Genomic DNA, 24407 nt, shown 5'->3' on the forward strand with positions numbered 1-24407 from the left:
AAATAGACACCACAAGGAGTCAAAGGAGGTGTGGCTTGCCTGGATCCCCCAACATTTTCTTACCCAGACTCCTCTGCAAACCTCAAAATTTGATTTAAAAAAGCATATTTTCCTCACTTTTCTTTGTAGGATCACCGCTGCCGCACAAATTTCCTACCACCCAGCGTTCCCCTCAATCTCCCAAGTAAAATTATACCTCACTTGTGTGGGTCCCCAAAGCAGAGTCAGCCTAAAAGATGTATAAAAGAAAAATATGCGCTTATCAAGTCGCTGTGCTATCCCCTCAATTTCTACAGGTTTTTGGCATTTTTCTGTTGCAGGCACCTGGGCCCCCCACACAAGTGAGGTATCATTTTTATCGGGAGACTTGGGGGAACACTGGGTGAAACGAAATTTGTGGCTCCTCTCAGATTCCAGAACTTTCTGTCACAGAAATGAGAGGAAAAAGTGTTTTTTTTGGCCAAATGTTGAGGTTTGCAAAGGATTCTGGGTAACAGAACCAGGTCAGAGCCCCACAAGTCACCCCATCTTGGATTCCCCTAGGTGTCTTGCTTTCAGAAATGCACAGGTTTGGTAGGTTTCCCTAGGTGACGGCTGAGCTCGAGGCCAAAATCTACAGCTAGGCACTTTGCAAAGAACATGTCAGATTTCAATGTAAAAATGTGATGCGTCCATTTTGTATTTCCTGTCGCGAGCAGTAGGCCTACCCACGCAAGTGAGGTACCATTTTTATCAGGAGACTTGGGGGAACACAGAATGGCAAAACAAGTGTTATTGCCCCTTGTCTTTCTCTACATTTTTTCCTTCCAAATGTAAGACAGTGTGTTAAAAAAGACGACAGTTTGAGAAATGCCCTGTAATTCACATGCTTGTATGGGCACCCCGGAATTAAGACATGTGCAAATAATCGCTGCTTCTCAACACCTTATCTTGTGCCCATTTTGGAAATAGAAAGGTTTTCTTGATACCTATTTTTCACTTTTTATATTTCAGCAAATGAATTGCTGTATACCCGGTATAGAATGAAAACCCATTGCAAGGTGCAGCTCATTTAATGGCTCTGGGTACCTAGAGTCCAGCAGACGTAATGTTACATTGCTTTCAAAAATCTGACATCGCAGGAAAAAGGTACAAAGTAAAACGTGGAGAAAAATGGGTGTTTTTTTCACCTCAATTTCAATATTCTTTTATTTCAGCTGTTACTTTCTGTAGGAAACACTTGTAGGATCTACCCAAATGACCCCTTGCAGAATTAAGAATGTCTACTTTTCAGAAATATTTAGCTTTCTGTGATCCAGCATTGGTTTCTCACCCATTTCTGTCACTAACTGGAAGGAGGATGAAAGCACAAACAATAGTAAAAATGGGGTATGTCCCAGTAAAATGTCAAAATTGTGTTGAATTTTTTTTTTCTAATTCAAGTCTGCCTGTTCCTGAAAGCTGAGAAGATGGTGATTTTACCACCGCAAACCCTTTGTTGATGCCATTTTCAGGGGAAAAAACTACAAGCCTTCTTCTGCAGCCCTTTTTCCCATTTTTTTTTTAAACTAAACTTTCACTGTATTTTGGCTAATTTCTTGGTCTCCTTCAGGGCAACCCACAAAGTCTGGGTACCTCTAGAATCCCTAGGATGTTGGGAAAAAGAAGACGCAAATTTGGCATGGGTAGCTTATGTGGAGAAAAAGTTGAGGGCCTAAGCACAAACTGCACCAAATAGCCAAAAAAGGCTCAGTACAGGAGGGGAAAAGGCCTGGCAGCGAAGGGGTTAATTTGTATCCCGCACAGTGATTTTCAATCACAACTGAAGGTACTCCCTGGACCGCCCCAGGAGCAGAGAAGAGTCTACACAAAAGGCAAATGTTACTAACAATCAGCTTAGCCCAGTTGGCAGTATGTTAGGGCAGCAGACAGCCTGGAAGCCCTCCCTATAATTAGTTCCTTGCCCACTCAACTCAGACTACAGATTACTACTCGACTCAAAAACTGCACCTGCTGTCTCCAGTTGAAGTTTACATGGTATTGTTCTAAAAAGGATCATTCAACAGAATCTACCACCAGGTTTGAAGGACACTGGTTAAACTGTAATTTTTTTATTTATTTTTTTTGTACGCAGAAGGCACCTTGGGAAAAAATACCTCTAAAATTACTGGGAAACACCCTAATATATATGAAACTTTGTTTTCAAACTCACTGTCGCTTGCGACAAGTTATGGATGTGGCTTATCGTACCTCAAAGGATTTCACTGAAGCATCATGTGTCATTCAAGTGCCCTCTCCTGGTAAATAATACAATATGCATCCACGAGTAGAAATGTGCAGAATCATATCATACTGAAATGAACATATTTATTGCACCCGATTTTAACGATATGCCAGGCAACTTTATGGACAAAAGCATAAAAAACAGGCATTGGCAAAGCTACGGATGAAAGTTAGGGGACAATGCACAATGATGCGGCCAGCGCTAGCCGTGTCATAACGTTTACTTTGGTAGGAAGGGAGAGCAGGTGGGGGAGGGGCAAGAAACATGCGAGAGCGGAAAAGGGGCATGGGGCAAGCACAAACAAGCATTGGCAAAGCCAATAGGTCGCGCCTATGCAACACTGTCAATATATCTGTAAATTCTTTAACTCTAATTTCTCAAAAAACTACTCAACAGATTTACACCAATACACCACTGCTATTGTCCATAACATGACACTGCTGTAGCATTCCACATTGATTGTAAACGTGAGAGACCTGCTGGAACTTTAAATCAAATTATTAGTAGCAACACTACTGCAAGACGGACAACCAGTACTGTGTTTAGTTTTGTTATTGCAAGCATATTCCTGCCCTATTGAGACAGGATCTCGTTTTCTTTTTTACATTCATTTTTTTTTTTTAAGTTATCTTGCATATGTGGTTGATTTTGTCTGTTTTATTGTGGCTGTGTCAGAAGGTGAATGCAGGAATGAGGCAGTGGTTGGATGAATTGATGCATGAATGCAAAAATGAGCAACAGAGTGAAAGTATGAAGATTTAATGACCGCCTACACCCACCAATGACACAGAAGCCAGACCTTTTGGCACTGAATGAATGAAGATTTCTAAAGCACACTGTCACTCAGAAAGGGGTATCCTGATGCTTAACTAAGCATTCCATGGCCTGAATGAAACAATTAAATGAGGGTACGGCAGAGTGCATCTGGGGCTTGGAAAAGTCACGTCTTCAGAGACTTTTTAAAAACTGCTTCCGGATTTATAAGTCGCAGGTGAATCGGCAGTTGGTTTCATGCTTTGGTGCCTAACACCGTAAAGGATTTTCCACCTCTCGCTTTCAGTCTGAAGGAGGGGGGCTTCAGCAAGTTGGCATTTGAGGATCTCAGTGTCCTAAGGATTTTGTGGTGGCTGAATCTGTCCCTGAGATATTTCAGGTATGTGGCCTTGAAGGCTCTAAAGACTAACAGCAATATCTTAAACAAGATTCTTTCATGTATGGGTAGCCCATGGAGTCTTTTTAATGAGGCAGATGCAGAGCTCTGTTTAGCGAGTTGTAATATATAATGTATAGCCTGGATCTTCTCCACGTAGAAGGTTGAAATATGGTCAGAGAGGGCCTGGGAATGGGGAATCTCTCTTGAGTCTTAAGCTGCTGGAACATTTTTGATATATTGAACATAGTTTTGGGGTCTTGGTTGACCTCTTAGATTTTTGTAGTAAAATACCGTTTTTTTTTTTGTTTTAATCAGTTTATGGTAAGTTTTCTGGGCCTCCCTAAAATGAGAGAGATCGTCCATGCTATAAGATAGGTGCCTTTTACGTCCATAGTGTTTACATCAGCGCTTCTGTTGAATTAGTGCCGGAGAGAGCCAGGGCCGGGAGGGTTTTGAATGTCTATTACAAGAACAAATAGGAGGTGCAAGGTTTAATACTATATCGGTGATCCATACAATCCAAGAATTAATGTCTTCCAGCAGACTCTCTTTCAGAATCAGTACCTTGGTAGACAGGTGAGTAATCAGTATGGAATTCTATTTCCCTATTTCCGACGACTGACCGCTGGGGTTCTAGTTTTCGAGGGGGAGGGTTTTGAAACACAGTAGTTATACTGAACAGGTCTAGGTAGTGGTCCGTCCAGGACTGGGTAATAAGTGTGCCAGGTGTCAGGCTAGAATGGTTGGTACAAATCCCATCAAGGGTGTAGCTTCGTAAATGAGTATAAGCGTGCACCAATAGCGATAGGCATAACATTTTTCAGATATCCCTGAAAGAGTTGACCTCAGAGTTATCTAGATCAAGGTTGAGGCTGAAGTCTTCTTGCATGTTAAAATTAGCATATTAAAATTAGCATAACAAACTACCAACGAGGTAAGAGCCTCCCCTAACGTGGACAAAAAGCACCAGGGCCTGGAGGGCGATAGGGAAGACAACCAGCAAATGATTCCGAAGCGCTAATTTTAAAGCAGAAACCAAGGCTTTCTGCTCCCTTTGAGAGTGTGCATATCAAATGAGCTCCAGTGAAAGCTATCGCGGAATATAATGGCAACCTCTCCTGACCCTCTTTTCTATGTCTGGACACAAATGTGTAGAGAGGCGGTACTTTTGTGGCTATATTCGGGTTACACCATGGTTTTAACCAGGTTTTTGCGATGAACAAGAAATCTAATTTCTCTACCCTGATATAATCAGTTATATCCTGTGGGGCCTACTGAGAGAACGTGCATTAATAAGTCATCCGACTAGACAAGTTTTAGTTGACATTGCTTCAAGTAAGGGCACTGGGACCAGCTCTGCAAAGTGGCCAATCTAGTTCCTACAGGAAAATTCATGATACCGGGCCAATAAGGTAAGCTAAGTCCCATCTATGACAGTTGCCAGGAGACTGTCTCCTGAGGTTATAGATGAAATATGAGGAGAGGGGTTTAGGAGCATATACTACGGACGCAGACAGGCTTGCCTTTGGCACGGCTGCAGAGCGCCCGCTACGCGCTTGCACTGCGGCCAGCATTTGTGGGTTAGGAGCTCTAACTCAGTCCACCCCTGGACTTCTGATTGGTTCTCCCACATTCAACCAGAGAGCGGTGTGACGAGTCAAGGAAATGCAGAGTTCACAGTGGCACGATGAATCTTTAGGCAAGATACGGCTCAAATCCTAATTAAAATCAAGTGCAAGTCCTATTTTTTTTTAAAAGAAACAGGCGGAGTGCAACGAGCGACACTGCTGCTATTGTGAGTGCGCTCGCACTGCAGGCAGCATTTGTGGGTTTGGAGCTCTAACTCCACCCCATGACTTCTGATTGGTTCTCCACTGCCCAATTTGAGCGTAGTGTGACGTGTTTCAAGGAAATGCAGAGGTCACAGTTGCACCATGAAACGTTAGGCAAGATATAGCTCAAACCCTAAATAAAATCCTAATTAAAATCAAGTGCCAAACCTTGTTTCTTTTAGTTAAGAAGTTCATTATAAGGGCATGTGATTTCTTGCTCACTCTCTCAAGTACTGCTTCCACACTGAACTCAAAGGCCCTGCACCCTCTGTGCCACTCCCTCAGCACCTATCCATATCTCACCCACTGCTTTATTTGTTTCAGTGCCCATCCCCAAAAGCACTCTATTGCTCCCTCTTTGTGGCAAAATAGTATTAGCAAAAATGATTGGCTAAGGTGAATGATTGGGTAATGCCACAGAAAGGTAAAACCTACTGAATTTGCCAGTGCTTAAAAAAAAAAATCAAATACCTTAACACAAAGCTCCTCCTTTAGAATCTGACTGTGGTGCTAAAACAGGCACACATATTATGGTGTACATGCTTTATGTAGCTGCTTCAAATTAGTGCTTGGATTGCAAACTGGGAAAAATGAAGAAATAATCCCAGCAAAATGGACACAGATGTATATTGGGCATGTTATTTCCCATTTTCGTGCTATGTATTAAACATTCCCAAAACCATGAACAACTCAGCAACACAAGTTATTTTCAATGTAGAGTACAACTGCCATTGTATTTATACAGCATGATGTTGCCGCCACTGTGGCCTCTTAGCCCTACGGCATGGTCTACAACAGGTGATCAGTGAACATTTGCAGTGTTGGTCGATGTGGGATCTTCACAAACATCGCACATCTCTCTGCATATAGGCCACACGTGCCATTCTTGTGTCCCAGTGGTGCTGATACAGCATATTGCGATGAGTATGGCCAGGATGTTGTGCAGAGGAGCAGTTAAGCAGACTACTGGGTAGAGCAAGGGAGATAATGTTGGAAGCTGACAGTGCCCAGCTGCAAGAAAGCAGAGGTTGGAACTGAATGTATGTGTAGGTGATGTGCATAAGAGCCAGTGATGTACCCCAACTGTTCCAGAGCAAAAAAAGATGCTGAAACTTGGACGAGAGGGAGTTATGGAAGGATGCACAATTCCTCGAAGAAATTAGACAAAGTTTGTGCTTTTGAATTTGAAACTTTGTGAAAACTTGATTTTAGACTAAGACAGAGAACAACTGATGAAGAGGTCCAGAATTAGGTAGTTTGGTTATTGAAGGCTGATGCAGAGATGCTGCATCTGAGCTGAACGGCGGAACTGGTTACATAATGACACCCACAAAAATTAGAGAGTAGTTGTGCGTGTTCCAGTAGGGTTAGTGGAATCATGGTCACAGATGAATATTCCGGTCTGGGTGCAACACGGGAAATGGGAGATGATGTGATGTAACAGCAAGAGCTGCCAACTTTGGAAATGGGAAACCATGTTCGAGTTTTGGCGTCAGCTCAACATCCTGTGATTCTGGGCAAATCATGCAATATCCCTGTGCCAAAAAAAACAACAAAAATGAATGTGCCTTGTGTAATCTAACTGGCACCCATGTAAAGCGCTCAGATTCCTTTGGGTCGAGCATGAGATATTAGGAACTGAAAAAGAAACCACAGAAGCCAGTAAGAGGCAGACTACATGGTGCAAAGTAAGGACAAAACGCTGTAGGGAAGTTCTCCTATCCAGATGGATATGTCAGAGCAGAAGGACAGGAGGATACAGTACTTTTGTAATTCTTCCAGATAAAAGTTCCAGTCGTTGGATGCAGAATGTCATGTCTATTAGTCCAGGTCTGTTGAAGCTTCTGGTTTGCATCCATAGTAGATTTCCAAAGAGGACTTCGTTTGATGAGGTAGATCACATACCATGGTATATGATAGACATCAAGAGTGCCTTAGGGAGTGACTCTGCCAATCAGTAGCAGAATATTTGAGATGTGCTCTGTCTGTGATGCACGGGCAACACTCACAATCCAGGCAACACTCGCATAATCCAGGCATCTCACAACAGTGGTAAATGCAGTGTGTATTGTTACAGCAGGTCTATGTAACTCTGTGTAAAGCACAGTGGCCATGAATACTTTTGATGCATGCTTAAATGGAATTCCAAAAGCAGGAGGAAAAATCTCACAGGCAAGATTTGCTGAGGGTTGGGACTTCATTTCGGAGCTAACTATTTGAGCAAAGTTAAAAAGATATATTTCCCCATAGGCGTTTGATGAATTCCACCAGGAATCAACATTTCATTAATGCTATGAAAATTGATGATAATCTGGACTAAGGGTAAATTTACATATGACCTTGCCAGATACAACCATATGTCAAATATGTTAAACAATTATAGGCATTGCTTGGGGACTGACAGTGTGAGGTACCTGCCAATAATATAAAAGCTGACAACTGGCCCATGTCATGAGTGTGACTTTTAGCCTGCCCTGGTTGTCCTGCCAACAGTACTAAAAACGCTGAAAATTGCAGATTCACTTCTCTGATCATAAGGCTGGCCATCCAAGATTCATGCATGACCATAAGAGCTCCAAGATCGCAGGGTATTCAGCAAGAGGATACAACCCATAAGTAGTAGAGGAAGTTTTGTGAAAATAGTGCCCCCCCTCTAGCGAGTAACTGAGCCTAAATACCCCCCCCCCCCCCCCAAAACGACCAAGCGTGTACTTCTACGATATATGAGAGTTGCAATCACGAAAACATGAAAAATGCACTGCATAGCCACTTTCATCCAAATAACCATCCAGCATTGGCATTCGTGGCCAATGTTCACACAAGACACTGAATTACGAAACACAGTCAAGCAGAAAAGAGGGAACAATGCAAGTCCATCTGTTATCATGCACAAAGTCTATTAATCCACAGAACGAGCAGAAGTTTCAAAACAAGAGATTCAAAGTGGACAGTCAAAATTCTGGTCTCCCTGACACAGACACCAGGGACGCATGCATTAAGTTTGATGTGGATTGCATGCAAATGCCTGAACCTTACCTGGTTGGGGTGCAAGCAGACGCAGTTGATAGGAGCGTTGACTTGGAATATTCGCTGGCACTGAAGGTTGCGAGATCTAAAACAAAAAAATCACGCAGGTGTTAGTAATGCTAGGTAATTTAAAACATTTTATCATTTAGATTTTCTCTAAAGTGGACACAAACCATGGCCGGACCATGGACTAAATGTGTAGGAAATATAAGGAATAAAACCATGTGAGCTAAAGGAAATGTCAAACTGGTTCTAGGAGAAAAGTGATCAACGAGTAGAAGTTACAGACACAACATAAGCACCAAGATTGAATGGCTGGATCTCAACAATCCAATAAATGTACTATTATAGCCTTAGAACCCGTCGTAGCGGGCTCTACCGGCTATTAAAGGCCCGCTCCCCGCGTTAAATGCCCGAGCCGAAGGCGAGGCCATTTAACAAGGGAGAGGGACTTTAATAGCCGGTAGAGACCGCTACGGCGGGTTCTAAGGCTATTAGAACATTCTGCCACACAGGGCAGAATGTTCTATTAAAAAAAAAAAAATGTTCACGGAGCCCGAGGGGATTTAAATCCCCTCGGGCTCCGTGAGGCTTTGTTCACAGCTGTTGCTGTGAACAAAGCGAACATTGGAATGTTGGCCCTGCGGGCTTTTACAGGCCTGTAAAAGCCTGCAGCACTCCATTGTTTTCAAAGGAGCCCCCAGCATTCCAATGTTCTAATAATAATTAGGACCGTCTCAGCAGAGATTGCACAGCCAACAGAAGTGTTTAACTACTGTTGCTTTATTGCATTCCATGTTCTGTTAACGTGTGGAACCAAAAGGGGGGAAGCCTGTTTAGTTATGTTTGGCCATTAACCTTTACTAAACAAATGCTGGCTGTCCTTAATACACACCTTTCCACTTGGATAGAAATCATGATTGCAGGGTAGACAATACTCTGAAGTACAAAGCTACCTCCCTGACAAGCAGCTGGCGCTTTCTGTAGTAAGACTGCAAAAACATATAAAACGTTCAACAAGTTTAATTTTCTTACTATTGCTTGAGGCTTTTTTTCTTTTTTAAGCAAAGAAGGCATAAAGAAAAATGTTTTTTAAATGTTTGCAGATCTTCCAAAATACGAGACAATACATCCTTTCCTTGCAACAAGAAGAATCTAAGTATCAGCACTTACTTGACAGAAGAAATGGGCACTGGTTAGGCTGTACCCATAACTGGGTCTACGCCTGAGCTGCCTAGTCTAAGGGTTCGGCAATCATCCACACTTTATAAGTTACAAGTTCATCAACACATAAGTCGTTTGCCTAATCATTCTACCACCTCTACTGGGCACTTGACAGGCTAATGGACGCTACATGAAGAACAAACGCTTACCCAATGAACCAGCCAGTTCTAGGGTTAATAGTCAAGTTTATTCTCAGTGAGTTCAAATGAAAGTCCCCATGTGGAATGTCACAACCCATATACAATTCACAGAAAAGAAGGGTAAATAGACCTGCTCTGCTTTCCCCAGGCTTAAATCATATTCACGAACCATAATTTGTCTCCACTGCAGAAAACGTAATCAATACTTCTGAATAGAAGTGTTCAAATCAGAAATGAGATTTCCATTTCTAATGTGTACGACACTAAAAATGTACCATTAACCGTGTTACTTGTTTTAAGTAAACAAAATCTGCTTACACTCTTCAGCATTCTAAATGTAACTCGGCATTCAAAAGACCATGTTCAACATCTTAACATCCTTTTAAATAAAAACAAATGCTTTCGTTTGTAACCTTCTTTTGCCTGTGGAAGTGCACACTCTGGTAAAGAAAGCAACTGGCAGAGGAAGAATCACAATTTTTTTTAAGCTTACGTTGTTTTGAAATGAATGTATATATTTTTTTTTAAACCAAAAAAGCATTAACAGACACTTCACAATTAATGAGACAGAATGATCAGCCCAGCAGTTCCAGGGAAATCTTGAGATGCATTCTTTATCCTCATTCAGGGGACAGGTTTATGTATACCTAACTGTGTATTTTTCCGGAACAGAAGTGACAGACGGGTGTCTTGTTTTCTGATTTCAATACTTTTAAAACAAACTCCCTTTTCAAAGGCCAATGCAATAAACGTTTCCTAAACAGACAGATTTAAATGGCATTTCGTTTTTCACGTTGTGCTTCGAGCACATTTACATGGTGACATGGTGCAGATGTTGGGATTCTTCTGCTTTTCAGACCCCGGTCAGGTCAACATTGCAGATCGGGGGAAACCTTAGAAAAGTTCCTTTCTTGAATAAATCAGAATCAACTATTTTCAATGCAGCTCCGTTGCCTGCTCCCTGTCCTCACTGCAAATGAATAGCACACCCAGCACCAACTGAATGGCACCAACTCAGGCTCTGGCAAACTTCTCTGGCTAACTGAACACGAAGCCCCCTCTACCTTCAGACTGCCAGGGTGTTCCACTCCACCCACCCACCCACACTCAAAGCTATACTGAACCAATAATCTTTTGCACCTGATGAGACAGCTTTGGGTTATCAGTAATTTCAGCCACCTTTACCCGTAATTCACTTACAACAGGCCCAGACTTTACTTTGTAAACATTGGGTAACATGTGCATTTGAGGCCATTCTCTGTCCTTGGGTCCCGTTGGAGTAGTTTCTCCATCTCGTAGCCTCAGACTGTTTATTTAAAAGCCCTTGATGGCACACAAGCACCACAACCACCATGTGGCCCAGGTATGTGTTAAAAGCTTTAACAATTCAAGGACTTAAACCATATACTTAAAATCATTAATGGCCATCCCCATTTTCTGTCTGGTCTGTGGATGAATTGGCCCAATGTTGTATCTCAAGGTGCACCAATGATACAGCAATGCACGGGAATCAAAATTGACTGTAGTCTCTTAATACAAAGAAAACTACCTCTTATGGCCCAGTTTAGGCTTCTGGCATAAAGCACAACTTCCATCCTACTGCTAAACGTAGAAGTTTGTCCTTGAAATATTTTCAAGTCACTAACATTTTCTTTCATTCATAGAGAGAGAGCCTACTAATAAATCCAATATGTACCCAACTCTCCCCATGCTTTATGAATAACTCAAGGGATTTGAAACAGACACCTACTCTCACAAATACAGTATGATATGAGAAAGCATGAAAACAAAGCTTATGACGCATGGTCTATGATTCTCTTGTCCAGTTTAATATTCTTGAAGATGACGGCATTGCCAAGATAATGCCAAATAGGCCTTGACATGTAGCAGAGGAATTCTCTTCAGATCTGAAACTGCTGAATTAAATTTGATGATACATGAATCCTGCAAGAAGTACTCACTATGAAAATCAGAAGCTGAAATTACTCGTAATTGATTTAGTGTAAAATGCCAAATCGAGTTTGGCATGTAGTCACATAAAATGCTGTTTTTCAATTTAGAGGGGTATAGGAAAGTATTTACCTGCAGATGGGGTAGAGGTAAGATTACGTCACCACTGCATTATTTATAAGTGTATCTTGACATCCAAATTGTCACACTATTGTGGGCCTACAGAGATATAGAGGGTCATTATGAACATGGCGGTTCAGAACGCCATGCCGGCAGGAGCGTAAAATACCGCCACCGGCATGGTGGTCTGAACCGCCATATAATGAACAAGGGAGGCAGCCTGACGATGGCGGATTTCATTATCTGACAGGGCAGCACTGAAAGCAGCGCTGCCCTCTGGATAATGAACACTTTGTTCCCCAGCCTTCCCTGGCGGGTTCCCCAGCACTTGGCATGGGCAGTGCAGTGCCCCGTCGTGCAGGTCACTGCCCGATTTACGGGCAGTGATCTGTGCGACAGGTGGTGCTGCACCCGTCGCACAGCGGCATTGCCGGCGGCTTCATGTGGAGCAGTCAGCAATGTCCCGGCCCTGCATATTGCTGGGCCGGCGGGCTGAAACACTGTTTACACCCGCCGGCCCAGCAGAATGTCCTTTATACAGCCGGCGGGTCTCAAGGGGGCTGGCGGTCTATGGAAAGACCGCCAGCATCAACACAGTGGGGTTTCCCTCCGTGTTCATAATGACCCCCATAATGACTGCAAAAAACGCTATTGTGTGGTAAAGAAAGAGCAGAAGTTATCTTACTGCAGAAAATGCATCAATGATCTAACAAAGTTGTCAACATTCGCTTGCAGCAGTAGGGCCGTTATAAGTCCAGAAACTCTTTGGTACCTATTTAATTGTAGAAACGAGTTAATGTTATTAACAACTGTTCTTTCTCGATATATAAAAAGTCTACAGAACTTAAGTGTCCATTGTGGAGGGTGAGGGGGGGGTTCTCCCCCCTTTCAGTTGCAATACCAAGATAACAAATTGTAAAATAATGAGAATGTTTTATTTAAAAGGAACAATTCTAAAGACACCTGAACCAAGTGAGCACAAATAACTGTTCTATTCATTTATTTAAGAAGCAAACTAAGAGTAAGAACCATACTGCTGGATACAATTCACAATGCCAGAAGCTAAGCACATTTTATCAGTGTTTGCATTGCTAGTTCAATTACTATTAGTACAGTCCATTAGGACAACACCCCAGCAATTATGGGCAATACTCTCCTTTTATGCTTTCCACGGGTACCTAATTTTATATCGTCTTCCATTCATGTCTGGAATGTTCTCCTTCATTTTGTGTTACTTTATTCACACTGAATTACTGAACTGATGGCTGTTATGGTTGAATTAGAAAATTATAGGGTTCAGTTTTCGTACCTTCGAATAAATCAAGTTTTATAAGTGTAACAGGTGACACTTTTACAGCTTGGTTGCCCAAAAGCAGCTTGCATAGGTATGTGGAATACAAAAAAGTAACCTGGATAGAAAGAAATATATAATATAATATCAAAACTGTCATATATACACTAACACAACTTTCTATACCACAAGTAAAAAGTCAACTCACAGCAAAATATGATGTTATAAAACAGAGAATCCTTTACTCTTTCCCAGGCTCCAATGTAACTCTATTTAAAAAGAATCCGGCGACTCCAGAAACAACCCAAATAGCAACCAACACAGATGTATTTTCTAACCCGAACCTAACAGCTTTGATGCATAATTTACCAGGCCTTTAATTTGCCAGAAAATGATAATCTAATACAACAGCTGACAAATTAGCTACCCCATCTCTCTGAAGCATATAAGCATAATGTGTGTTTTGAAGCCCTTCGCCATTGCCATGCTTCTATGGGGCCTGTATAGCACATAAACACACTAAATTACACCTTCTAAATTTACCTGGCGTATGACTTTTAAACTTAGATTGTGAGCTCCTTGCTCAGAATGTTTAATTGAACTTATTTATCAGCCCCACCTTAACTATGTTCTTAGTTTAAAATACTTAAAAATACCTAAGTCTTGCTTTCGGCTGATCACAATTGACATGCATTTATTTATATTAAATTTGCAAAAAAAAATCAAAACAGTGTTTAAAACGAACACAGTCTTGTGGAAAATATTACATTTAAAGGCTGACTTTTCAAGGGTTAATGCTTGAATTAACCCGGATCCAAGAACACAATGTAAATCATCCTCAGAACAAAATAACCAAATACTGATTACGTGACGCAAAGACATTCACCTAACCACTAAAGTCCACTTGTGTGTGTGGGGGCAGATTTAACAATAAGGACTGGTGCAGGGGGAATGAGGAAGGTGGAAATGGAACAGAACCATCACCTGAGGTCCCATATCCTGGCCATGCAGTCCTCCCCTCCCGTGTACATCCAACGGCCATCCTCGTGAAATCCGACTGAGGTGATGTTCTTGCTCACACCATCATAGTTGATCACTGGGTTGGGGTTGTTGGAGTTTAGGTCGTACATGCGGATGTGCTGATAGCCTTCAGGGAACAAGTGGAGGCAATTAATAAACTAATCTGAGAAAAGGTACAGTGCAATAGGTGAACACAAAGTACACAAGAATGTGGGAAATGGAGGCCTTCCACAGGAGAAAGTGCCCACTTTACTGATTTTAGAATTAAATAATATTTATTAGTTCTCAAATTCACCAAACATTAAATACAGCACATCGTCAAAGGAAGAGACATAGGATACATACACCACATTTTCAAAATTGGTCAAGTGAGCAGGTCCTTTCAGATACCTTATGCATAAGAATCCAAACCAAAACGTTCATCTGTAATTTCATTTCTTGGACTCAATCAATTAAGAATTACAGAGATCAATGCTCATCCTGGTGGGAAAGAAGAGATGGTGTTCCAAATCTTGACAATGAAGGGGTCAATACTCAGACATGCAGCTGTCGGAATTGGCATATAAGGAGAACAGGATCCTGGAGATTAGCTTGACAGACACTTCTGGTTTGAGGGTGGGGTTCCTTTGCTCTTCCTCCCAGTAATCAGTGGAGTTCCACAGCCTACTTATTGTATGCTTTGTACTGCATATGTCTCAGAGTGCTTTTTGTGCTTCTTTTGTTTAGGATATCAGAGGAGTGGTTAGGAGGCAATCTCTGGTGCAGTGAGCACCATTTGGAGCTAGTGTCTTCGTTCAGTGTCATTTGCCTTCTCCAATTTTTCTTGGTTTCCTAACCTACATATTATTACTATTATTATTGAGTACCTGGGTTGGAATAGGTATACAATTGGGATTGTTGGCTATACTCCTCCTGGGGATTACCATACCCTTAAAGCCAGACAATCTGTATGAAGCAACAGCGTGTGCTAATTTGTTTTCAATCATGTGAATGGAGCAGACTGAATTTCACCATTGCGGGAAATACACAGCTTATATACTTTATGATATCATCAAACTAAGATACGTCTCAATGATCTGAGTATATAAAAACATTAGAAAATGTGTGCTGCTGAAGAATAACTATATGAAACCAACTTTCGTTGAGTGGGAATCATGTAGTGAGATTTAACTTTGGAATGCCTAAACCCGCAAGACTGGGGTTCTCCCACATAACAGTGTCGTAGGAGTTACAGATCTGCATCAGTCACCAAACATCAGTAACTTACCTGCAGCCGCAATCATGCTGCGATCAGGTGTAATCTCCAGGGAATTCACTTGCTGAGCAGAGTAGTTAAGAATAGCACATGGGAAGATGGGCTTCTGTTTTTTATAGTCCTAAATTGTTAAAACGTATAGTGTACTACATACAGATTGCAGTGTGGCCCAGAAGTATGCTGAGGCCTAGAAATAATATAATATTTAGTAAATTACATTTTTGAAAAAAAGAAAATTCAAACCATTTTCATATTACTAACTGACCAGATTTAAGCAAAGAAATGTCGTGATCACCAATCCATACTTTGAGCTTCTGAACAAGAGGTAGACTTCTAGAACTCAAAACATCTACCACAATGTGATTCGCAAATATTGAAGCAGGTGATAAAAAAAGTTTCAATGGTGAAATAATTTACCCTAAAGTGTTCTAATTTCCAAAAGAAAATTAATGAAACATCTCCAGTGGACACACACCTATGCCAGTCACATATAAATTCATGTACAGGAATACCTATCACAGCATCATGCACGGCTAGGCTTAATCCTCCCTCCTGGACTCATGTACCTAGTCTCAGAAGAGGCTTCAGAATCCAAAGCAGCTGCCCCTTCTTGCAACAGTCAAGAGTATGGCCACAGAACCGTCTCAGTGAACGTAAGGCCGTAATTCTATGGCAAAGTTCATCTTTTCTTAGCTTCTCAAAACTCTGAAGCAGGAAATCACAGTAAATCTACATTTCCCAAGATCACAAAGGTAAATATGTTTTTTTCACTGTAAACATTTAACTTCTGACCAGGCTCCAAATCTTTCTTTGCTGCTCTGGCTCATACAAGTTGCTTTCTTGCATTGGTCCCTTCACGGACTTGCTGAAATGAGATTGTTTTAAAAAAAAAATCCTTGTGAGAACTGTAAAATGTTAAAATCATTCAGAAACTGTGCACAAAGAGGATGTATTCTGTTATGCGTTCTGTACCAAACATGCTTCCCGATTGGTGGGAACTCCTACAGCCTTCGTCATCAGGTTCTTTGAATGTCGACCTTCTCCTCTTCAGATACCCCCTTTAAATTCTCCATACTCCCCTCAAACCTCTAATGGGTCTTGAGCTGGTCTGTTTTTCCTCCTTGCAAGTTCTTGGAGCACAGGGACATTTGGGTGGCAGCTCTTTGACTAATTTGTCTCTTCCTGGCAGGCTGCGTGATTCATAAAAGCACATATCGGCATGTCTAAAGTAGTTAACGTATAAATTATCAGCCACGCATCTGGAACTAGCGGAGAGCTGTTGCTGAGCTGTATTCAAGAAAAGTCATACCATCTCACAGTTTGAGGCTGCATGATAAGGTTAGAGCTTTCTGATATTTCAGTCTACTAAGCAATTGATCTTCCATTGGTATCTCTATATCACTCTTGGCATGAACCCCAGGGAAGAAAGAGTGTTTTCCAGGAGTGTCAATGACCCCAGAGATTAGCAACAAGTATGAGCTTAACTCTGGCAATAGCCACATGTCCAAATAAATTATACTGGGAAGCCTTCAATCTAGCAACCCTGAGTATGAGAATCAATCTCCCTTCATTTCAAAGGCTCCAAGGCCCAACTTTTCAAGGACTTAGGGTGTGTGGTTGATAAAACCAGGTGCAAAACCAAGTGTATGTTGATGGGACTATTACGCTGGAGCCTCTATCACGCTCTTTGACCCCGCGGGGTGTTAACACCAAGCACAATATCACTGAACTTGTGGCTTTCCACTTGGGGTGCTAGTTCTGCTCAACTGTGCCCAATAAATTGTGGTAGAGGACATCCAAGGATCAGACCAAGGGAGATGCAAAATGTCTTATAAGACATAACTCTATGCAACAAGACAACTGCTGGGGCATGGTTAAGGTGCCAACCTTTCTGTTTCGAAGCACAGACAGATGTTTAAGAATTTGAGAGACCTTTGGTCAAGATCTTTCAGCGGATAACAGATGCTTATGTTTCAGGGGTTTTGGTGCAAGCCATAGTACTGTAGGATGGCCACACAGAATTATATGCCTCATTGGAAACTTAACTGTGCAATCTTGGCCTAGAGGAACTAAATTCTTCTTCTTAAGAACAACTTTAAAGTGGGAGCATGGCATTTTCAAAGGCTGCAGCCACTGGACTCTTATTTAGGTGTCCATGGTAAAATAGTTAGCAACAATGTTTTTCAAACAAGATTGTTAGTGGAGGTCACCGAGAAACAAATCAGTCAGGCTACCATATTTTCTATTTCACACAGAGATTAAAAGGAAGCAGGTGGACCTTTTAACGGTGGCTCCCTCAACACAAGCTCAAACCTTCTTACTGACTTAAGCATCTGATTAGAACGGCACATACTCCGACAGGTGGTCAAGGACCCAACACAGATCTCTACTTGGTGGGAGATTCTGGGCTGAACCATTTCTACATAACAGTGACACACCAACATAAGGTATTGCATTTAGTGCCACGGTTCACTGTAGACTTATACATCACCCTGATTAAAACATCTGTGTTTCGCAGCAAGACAGCAGTACAATAAACAGAAGCTGGAGGAACACTCTATAGTTACACCTATACAGCCTCAACAACAATGGTGAATGTTACATATGTATTTTTTTAATGGTAATAACATGTCAAATAGAAGAGATGGTGTTCCAAATCTTGACAATGAAGGGGTCAATACTCAGACATGCAGCTGTCGGAATTGGCATATAAGGAGAACAGGATCCTGGAGATTAGCTTGACAGACACTTCTGGTTTGAGGGTGGGGTTCCTTTGCTCTTCCTCCCAGTAATCAGTGGAGTTCCACAGCCTACTTATTGTATGCTTTGTACTGCATATGTCTCAGAGTGCTTTTTGTGCTTCTTTTGTTTAGGATATCAGAGGAGTGGTTAGGAGGCGATCTCTGGTGCAGTGAGCACCATTTGGAGCTAGTGTCTTCGTTCAGTGTCATTTGCCTTCTCCAATTTTTCTTGGTTTCCTAACCTACATATTATTACTATTATTATTGAGTACCTGGGTTGGAATAGGTATACAATTGGGATTGTTGGCTATACTCCTCCTGGGGATTACCATACCCTTAAAGCCAGACAATCTGTATGAAGCAACAGCGTGTGCTAATTTGTTTTCAATCATGTGAATGGAGCAGACTGAATTTCACCATTGCGGGAAATACACAGCTTATATACTTTATGATATCATCAAACTAAGATACGTCTCAATGATCTGAGTATATAAAAACATTAGAAAATGTGTGCTGCTGAAGAATAACTATATGAAACCAACTTTCGTTGAGTGGGAATCATGTAGTGAGATTTAACTTTGGAATGCCTAAACCCGCAAGACTGGGGTTCTCCCACATAACAGTGTCGTAGGAGTTACAGATCTGCATCAGTCACCAAACATCAGTAACTTACCTGCAGCCGCAATCATGCTGCGATCAGGTGTAATCTCCAGGGAATTCACTTGCTGAGCAGAGTAGTTAAGAATAGCACATGGGAAGATGGGCTTCTGTTTTTTATAGTCCTAAATTGTTAAAACGTATAGTGTACTACATACAGATTGCAGTGTGGCCCAGAAGTATGCTGAGGCCTAGAAATAATATAATATTTAGTAAATTACATTTTTGAAAAAAAGAAAATTCAAACCATTTTCATATTACTAACTGACCAGATTTAAGCAAAGAAATGTCGTGATCACCAATCCATACTTTGAGCTTCTGAACAAGAGGTAGACTTCTAGAACTCAAAACATCTACCACAATGTGATTCGCAAATATTGAAGCAGGTGATAAAAAAAGTTTCAATGGTGAAATAATTTACCCTAAAGTGTTCTAATTTCCAAAAGAAAATTAATGAAACATCTCCAGTGGACACACACCTATGCCAGTCACATTTAAATTCATGTACAGGAATACCTATCACAGCATCATGCACGGCTAGGCTTAATCCTCCCTCCTGGACTCATGTACCTAGTCTCAGAAGAGGCTTCAGAATCCAAAGCAGCTGCCCCTTCTTGCAACAGTCAAGAGTATGGCCACAGAACCGTCTCAGTGAACGTAAGGCCGTAATTCTATGGCAAAGTTCATCTTTTCTTAGCTTCTCAAAACTCTGAAGCAGGAAATCACAGTAAATCTACATTTCCCAAGATCACAAAGGTAAATATGTTTTTTTCACTGTAAACATTTAACTTCTGACCAGGCTCCAAATCTTTCTTTGCTGCTCTGGCTCATACAAGTTGCTTTCTTGCATTGGTCCCTTCACGGACTTGCTGAAATGAGATTGTTTTAAAAAAAAAATCCTTGTGAGAACTGTAAAATGTTAAAATCATTCAGAAACTGTGCACAAAGAGGATGTATTCTGTTATGCGTTCTGTACCAAACATGCTTCCCGATTGGTGGGAACTCCTACAGCCTTCGTCATCAGGTTCTTTGAATGTCGACCTTCTCCTCTTCAGATACCCCCTTTAAATTCTCCATACTCCCCTCAAACCTCTAATGGGTCTTGAGCTGGTCTGTTTTTCCTCCTTGCAAGTTCTTGGAGCACAGGGACATTTGGGTGGCAGCTCTTTGACTAATTTGTCTCTCCCTGGCAGGCTGCGTGATTCATAAAAGCACATATCGGCATGTCTAAAGTAGTTAACGTATAAATTATCAGCCACGCATCTGGAACTAGCGGAGAGCTGTTGCTGAGCTGTATTCAAGAAAAGTCATACCATCTCACAGTTTGAGGCTGCATGATAAGGTTAGAGCTTTCTGATATTTCAGTCTACTAAGCAATTGATCTTCCATTGGTATCTCTATATCACTCTTGGCATGAACCCCAGGGAAGAAAGAGTGTTTTCCAGGAGTGTCAATGACCCCAGAGATTAGCAACAAGTATGAGCTTAACTCTGGCAATAGCCACATGTCCAAATAAATTATACTGGGAAGCCTTCAATCTAGCAACCCTGAGTATGAGAATCAATCTCCCTTCATTTCAAAGGCTCCAAGGCCCAACTTTTCAAGGACTTAGGGTGTGTGGTTGATAAAACCAGGTGCAAAACCAAGTGTATGTTGATGGGACTATTACGCTGGAGCCTCTATCACGCTCTTTGACCCCGCGGGGTGTTAACACCAAGCACAATATCACTGAACTTGTGGCTTTCCACTTGGGGTGCTAGTTCTGCTCAACTGTGCCCAATAAATTGTGGTAGAGGACATCCAAGGATCAGACCAAGGGAGATGCAAAATGTCTTATAAGACATAACTCTATGCAACAAGACAACTGCTGGGGCATGGTTAAGGTGCCAACCTTTCTGTTTCGAAGCACAGACAGATGTTTAAGAATTTGAGAGACCTTTGGTCAAGATCTTTCAGCGGATAACAGATGCTTATGTTTCAGGGGTTTTGGTGCAAGCCATAGTACTGTAGGATGGCCACACAGAATTATATGCCTCATTGGAAACTTAACTGTGCAATCTTGGCCTAGAGGAACTAAATTCTTCTTCTTAAGAACAACTTTAAAGTGGGAGCATGGCATTTTCAAAGGCTGCAGCCACTGGACTCTTATTTAGGTGTCCGTGGTAAAATAGTTAGCAACAATGTTTTTCAAACAAGATTGTTAGTGGAGGTCACCGAGAAACAAATCAGTCAGGCTACCATATTTTCTATTTCACACAGAGATTAAAAGGAAGCAGGTGGACCTTTTAACGGTGGCTCCCTCAACACAAGCTCAAACCTTCTTACTGACTTAAGCATCTGATTAGAACGGCACATACTCCGACAGGTGGTCAAGGACCCAACACAGATCTCTACTTGGTGGGAGATTCTGGGCTGAACCATTTCTACATAACAGTGACACACCAACATAAGGTATTGCATTTAGTGCCACGGTTCACTCTCGACTTATACATCACCCTGATTAAAACATCTGTGTTTCGCAGCAAGACAGCAGTACAATAAACAGAAGCTGGAGGAACACTCTATAGTTACACCTATACAGCCTCAACAACAATGGTGAATGTTACATATGTATTTTTTTAATGGTAATAACATGTCAAATACATGATACATTTAAGGATAAGGCCGGAGCACAAAAATGGAATAGGAGAATCCGTGGCCAAGTACAAGAGTGATATGCTACAAAATGTGGTACAGGATGAACTGATTACGCCAGAATGTTTTGTAGCATTCAAGAACGATTTTGTAGATAGTTAAAACTTTATGCATTACCATATCCTATCAGAGGTATAAAATATTCAGTCACAAGAATTAATTACTGAATTACGGTAACATTGACATGTATGATTTCTTAAGTCTGATTTTGCGCACAAATTTAAAAAGATCAATGTGTATATGTGAAAAATCTCAGTAGTTTGTAGGCCAAAAGCTCAACAGTTTATTTCTTCAATGATCAAATTTCAGTTACGTTTTCAATAGTGATGTCAGATATAGTTGCCACATCCTTGTTGCTCGGGATGGCCTCTGAATAGTCTGGTCTCGTAACTGTTTGTAAGAGCTGCGTTTTGATATTGATATGGAGTTTGTGATTCATTTCTGAGACTTCGATCCTGCATTTGGCCATCCTTTAATCCTCTTTTTGCTTCTGCGGATAGGTTCATGCCCAGTTATTTTTTTGTATGGTTTGTTTCCTATCCTGTACCTCGTGTTTAAAAAAACCACAAGCAGAAGTTGAGAATAGTGGAATATTAATCTGTACTGGAGTCAGATCTTTGTTAGTGTCACGTGTGATATTAGAAAGGTCTGAAGGAAGGGATGATGGACCCTCTAAGGCAGTGTTCTTTAGGACTGCGGGCTGTTCCATATTGTCACTTTTTTTAAGCCTATGTGAAAATATGGCCATTCTTATAGTCATTCTCTTCTCCAGTCAATTTACAATTTTTTTTGTACCATTAATATACAATTGATGTCTAACCAATAATTGTGCTACCACTTTTTTCAGTGGCCCAAGGTAAATTTTGATTTCTTGATCTATTCTGCTGATATCTAGTAACATTTTACTATGCCTTCTTCCAGCATGCCTGATTAGGATGTCCACAAATACTAATCAAAAAGGATAAGGTGCCTGCATCTAACAGGACAGCGAGTTGTGCCCCTATAAAGTTCTTGACCCTGCTGAGAAGAAACCTTGAGATGTTCTAAAGGGACTCTCACCCACTGATTTTTCGTGGCAGGCTTAGCCGAGTCCCTCACCCAGAATGGTTGTACAGCTGGGGGGTTCAATCTGGGCCAGGGAGCTCTTGATATTGTAGGGATCAGGTCTTCATAGATATACAATTATCTTGGTTATAACCAAAGTCTACGAATTTATTGTGGGTTACCCTGATAAGATTAAAAGCATAAAGGTACTAACTTTTACCTTGATGGGTGGTGGGAGCTAGTTATGGCCTCTGCATCACTTGTCTACATGTTATGGCCATAGGATTGGTCCATGCAGTTCTGCTGCCCTTCATTATGACCGAAAAAATCCCTAACAATAGATCCAATCGCAATTCACTTCTTCTAATAGTTACATGCACAACATGCACGCTTACATACTTCCCTTTTAGGAGACTTGTTAGTCATTTGTAAGGCAGGGTTAGAGAATAACATAAGTGCATACTTTCACATAAAACCAAATCATACCAGTGAAGCACATATTGTGACAGCACTGCACATGTGCATACTTGAATGTGCATAAAAAGTGACAATACAAAATAAGAGACTAAACTAAGGGGCTTCTGCTCAGCATGGGTAAAAGTTTGTGCCATGGTGTTGAGAAGAATGGTGCAGAAAAGAGTGGAGAGGTGTAAAGTGACGTGGAGCAGAGGAACAAAGTTACTTATAGTAGAGTGACGTAGAGTAGAGTGGAGTGATGTAGAGTGGAGTGACGCAGAGTGAAGTGATGCATTGTCGCGTAGAGTGGAGTGACATAGAGCAGCGTAGAGTGGAATGACGTAGAATAGCATAGAGCAACAAAGAGTAGCACAGAATGACAGTAGCCTAAGGTGGTGTGACGGTAGCACAGGGTGGAGCGACAGAGTAGTGTAGGATAGAGTAGAGTGCAATGGTATAGAGCGGACTGCATTGCCAAGGGTGGAGAGTGGTAGAGTGGCAGAGTAGAGTGACATAAAATGTCATAAATTAGAGTGGTGCAGAGTAAAATGGCGAACATGGGAGTTGAGTGGAGTGGCATAGAGAAGGCTGGTGAAAAGTAGATTATGTAGAGTGGAGTGTCTTGTCGCAGGTTGGCCTGGAGTGGAGCAGAGTGGAATGGAGAGCTGTAGATTAGTACAGAGTAGAGGACAGGGTTGTGTCAGATTGGAGTGGCATAAAGCAGAGTAGGGTAGAGTGGAGTGCTGCAGAGTAACAGTAGAGTGGCGTGGGTCAGAAGGCATGGAGTACAGTAGAGTGGCAGAGTAAAGTGGAGTGGCACAGAGTGGAGTGACGCAGGAGTGGAGGGGTATGAAGAGTAGTGTAGTGGAGTAGAGAGGAGCAGAGTGGCGTACAGAGGAGTGGAGTGGCGTATAGAGGAAGGGACTGGCATACAGAGGAGGGGACTGGCATACAGAGGAGGGGACTATTATAAAGTGGAGTGACAGAGTAGAACAACAGAGTGACGGATTGGTGCAGAGTAGAGTCACTAGAGAGGTGTACAGTGGTGCAGAGTAGCATAGAGAACAGTGGGAGTGGCATGGAGAAGATTGGCAAAGAGTGAATAGAGTGTCGTTGAGTGGTGTAGAGTAGAGTGAGAGTGGCGTACACTGTAATTGAGTGGAGTGGCATAGAGAAGACTGAAAAGAGCAGAGAACTATAGTGAAGTGTGTTGCAGAATGGCATGGAGTGGGGTAGAGTGGCATGGAGAGCTGCAGAGTAGTACAGAATAGAGTGGGGCAAAGGAGAGTGTTGATGCATAGACTAGAGTGGCATAAAGTGGAGTAGATTTGAGTCGCGTAGAGTGGTGTGGAGTGCTGTAGAGTAACAGCAGAGCGGTGTGGAGTAGAGTGGCGCAGGGAGGTGGAGAGTGGCATACAGAGGAGGAGAGTGGAGCAGAGTGGGGGAGTGGCATAATGTAAAGTGGTGGAGAGAAGAGTAGCTTTACGGGTTATAGTGATGCAGAAGGGCATAGAGGAGAGTGGGAGGGGAAGAGAGTAGG

At 41.8% G+C, this 24407-nt stretch overlaps 1 protein-coding gene across 3 annotated transcripts in view; it reads right to left on the minus strand.

Annotated features, from left to right (window-relative positions):
* Positions 1-24407, minus strand: part of MLST8 (MTOR associated protein, LST8 homolog) — a 114979-nt gene that overhangs the window by 54402 nt on the left and 36170 nt on the right. For 2 of the 3 annotated variants that reach the window (XM_069209725.1, XM_069209726.1), the window contains exons 3-5: positions 18690-18741; positions 13985-14147; positions 8285-8360 (exon numbers count right to left, since the gene is read on the minus strand). In XM_069209725.1, coding sequence (XP_069065826.1) covers positions 8285-8360; positions 13985-14147; positions 18690-18741 — 291 coding nt within the window. Of the gene's footprint in view, positions 1-8284; positions 8361-13984; positions 14148-15287; positions 15340-18689; positions 18742-24407 lie in introns of all 3 variants that reach the window. The other variant, XM_069209727.1, reaches the window with a different exon arrangement.

Source organism: Pleurodeles waltl, chromosome 10 (genome assembly GCF_031143425.1).
Source record: "Pleurodeles waltl isolate 20211129_DDA chromosome 10, aPleWal1.hap1.20221129, whole genome shotgun sequence".
Taxonomy (NCBI): Eukaryota; Metazoa; Chordata; class Amphibia; order Caudata; family Salamandridae; genus Pleurodeles; species Pleurodeles waltl.